Source organism: Propithecus coquereli, unplaced genomic scaffold (genome assembly GCF_000956105.1).
Source record: "Propithecus coquereli isolate 6110/MARCELLA unplaced genomic scaffold, Pcoq_1.0 Scaffold194, whole genome shotgun sequence".
Lineage (NCBI taxonomy): Eukaryota > Metazoa > Chordata > Mammalia > Primates > Indriidae > Propithecus > Propithecus coquereli.
Genome location: NW_012144300.1, coordinates 1,807,945 through 1,810,135, shown reverse-complemented (window position 1 = coordinate 1,810,135; position 2,191 = coordinate 1,807,945). Strand labels below are relative to the sequence as shown.

General features: G+C 36.1%; 1 protein-coding gene across 1 annotated transcript in view; it reads right to left on the bottom strand.

The window, feature by feature from the left end:
* NUP153 (nucleoporin 153kDa) overlaps window positions 1-2,191 on the bottom strand; it is a 98,573-nt gene that overhangs the window by 13,688 nt on the left and 82,694 nt on the right. The window contains exons 18-19 of the mRNA XM_012643253.1: window positions 1,177-1,533; window positions 237-509 (exon numbers count right to left, since the gene is read on the bottom strand). Of these exons, the coding sequence (XP_012498707.1) occupies window positions 237-509; window positions 1,177-1,533 (630 nt within the window). The remainder of the gene's footprint in view (window positions 1-236; window positions 510-1,176; window positions 1,534-2,191) is intronic.

The following is a 2,191-nucleotide window of genomic DNA, read 5'->3' as shown; positions in this document are numbered from 1 at the left end:
TTTTGAGACAGAGTCTTGTTCTGTTGCCTGAGCTAGAGGAGTATACTTTAATATCTTTAAAAAGTTATGACTGGGAATATTGTGTATAGGTGAATTAAACATATACCTCTCTAGTCTGCCAAGTACAAGAGACAGAAAAAATAGACACGTGCATGGTTTCAAAGTTCAAAGAAAAATATTTTTAAGACACACAAAACCTAAGTACAGAGACAAACTACATCACTGTACACACTTACTGGAATTAGGAGCTGTCCCAGAGCCAAATGCAGACTGATTAGGTTGTTGGCCAAACACAGGGGGCTGGCCACTGCTTGACATTGTCCCAAAAGTAGGTGGTGCAGGCTGAGAACCAGCAGAAAATAATGCTGTTGAAGATGATATAGATCCAAAGCCTGGGGGATTAGACTGGCTGGCACCTTGACTTTGTCCAAATGTTGGGGTCTGGTTAGCACCAAATGCTGGACTGGCAGATGGTGCTGAAGGTCCAGTTCCAAATACAAAGGAGGATCCTGGAGGCCGAAGGAAATGCTTAAATCACCACAGTGGCTAAAGTGAGATTATCCTCAGGAAACTTCTGTAAGCCCACAAATTTCTAGCTTCTTTTCAGATTACCTTACTAACCAAATTCCATCAAGGTAAGTCTTAAATAATGATTAAAAATATAACTCTCTGTACCATATTTAGTGGAACATAAAGAATTCGTATAAACAAAAACTTCAATTAACAACCACTCCCCACCTTCACAGCCAACAATTTTTGGTAAATGGATATATCTAAGATAATCTCCCACCAAAAATTTAATCTGTACAGAAATTGCCTCATGTTGTATACATGTATATACTGCATAATAAAGACTGATATCTAATAAAACAACCTCCAGTATCTGTTTACTTACAACTTCACATTTCAAAAACTGAAAAAAAATATTACACTTTCTAAGATTAGAAAAATTGTTCCCAAGAGTTAAATATATCAAACTTGAACACAAAATGTACATTATTCCACATAATGAATAATTACAACCTCCCTGGTATAGATGACCTAAAGACATTCATGTAGTTTTGTGATAACCTGCTATATTATTTACTAAAAATTGACACATTTATAATTAAAGCCCATCCCATTACAACGTGTGTGTGTGTGTACATATATATATATTTTCTTTTATAAATGTACCTGCAGAGCTAGATGTGGTTGTAGCTCCAAAGCTGAAACCAGCGGCTGCAGTGTTACTACTGCTGGCTCCTGGACCAAAGACAAATGGGGTGACAGCTGTACCTGTGCTGGATGTGGTTGCTGGTTTGCTGTCTTGAGAAAATAGCAAAGACTGAGATGTACTCGATTCGGCAGAGTTACCAAAGGCAGAACTGCTCACGGGATTGCTGGCCTGTCCAAACACAAAGGCAGCCGCAGGTGGATTGGAGGAAGAGGTGGAACTACCAAAAATGCCACCGCTAGCAGAAGTGGCTGGTGTACTTGAATTGGAGGAATTATTGTTCAAGAAATTAAAAACTGGCTTTGCTGCACCTTGATCTGTAAGACAAATATTAAGGAACAAACAAATCCTTAAGAACAAATTGTCTCGAAAAGCTCTTTTTACTAACCTACAATCAAGTCATTAGAAAAAAGAATATTAACTTTTTAATATAGATTTATTCATTGAATGGACATCTGTTAATACTAAATTTTGACAAAGCCAAATATATCCATCTTTTCCTTTACAACTCACGGATTTCCTCTATTGCAGGAGGGCCTTCAGCATTCAGGTTAATAAAAATAAAAATCCAAATTTACCTCTTAAATCCAAATTTAACTAGATACTGTCTGAATACCAAGTTCAGAAAGTGGAAGACAGCTATACTTTTATATATCTATATTGATTTTACAATTTATGTTACAATATGTAGCAGAATCATAACTTCAATATGTCTAAATGGATAGCCAATTTTCTCCACAGCATGTAGTACACTTTTGTGACTTATCTGTAGCTACCTTTACGGTACACTAAACTCCCAAATACACATACATTTGTTTCCTCTACTGTTATTGTCTCTAGATTGTTTTAATTACTGTAACTTATAGTATGGTTCAATATTAGTAGGGCAAACCTGTGTGCCTGCCCTTCTCCCCAAAAGTTCTTGCATATTTTTCCTTCCATGTGAAATTTATTTATTTTTAAATTCATTTTAAT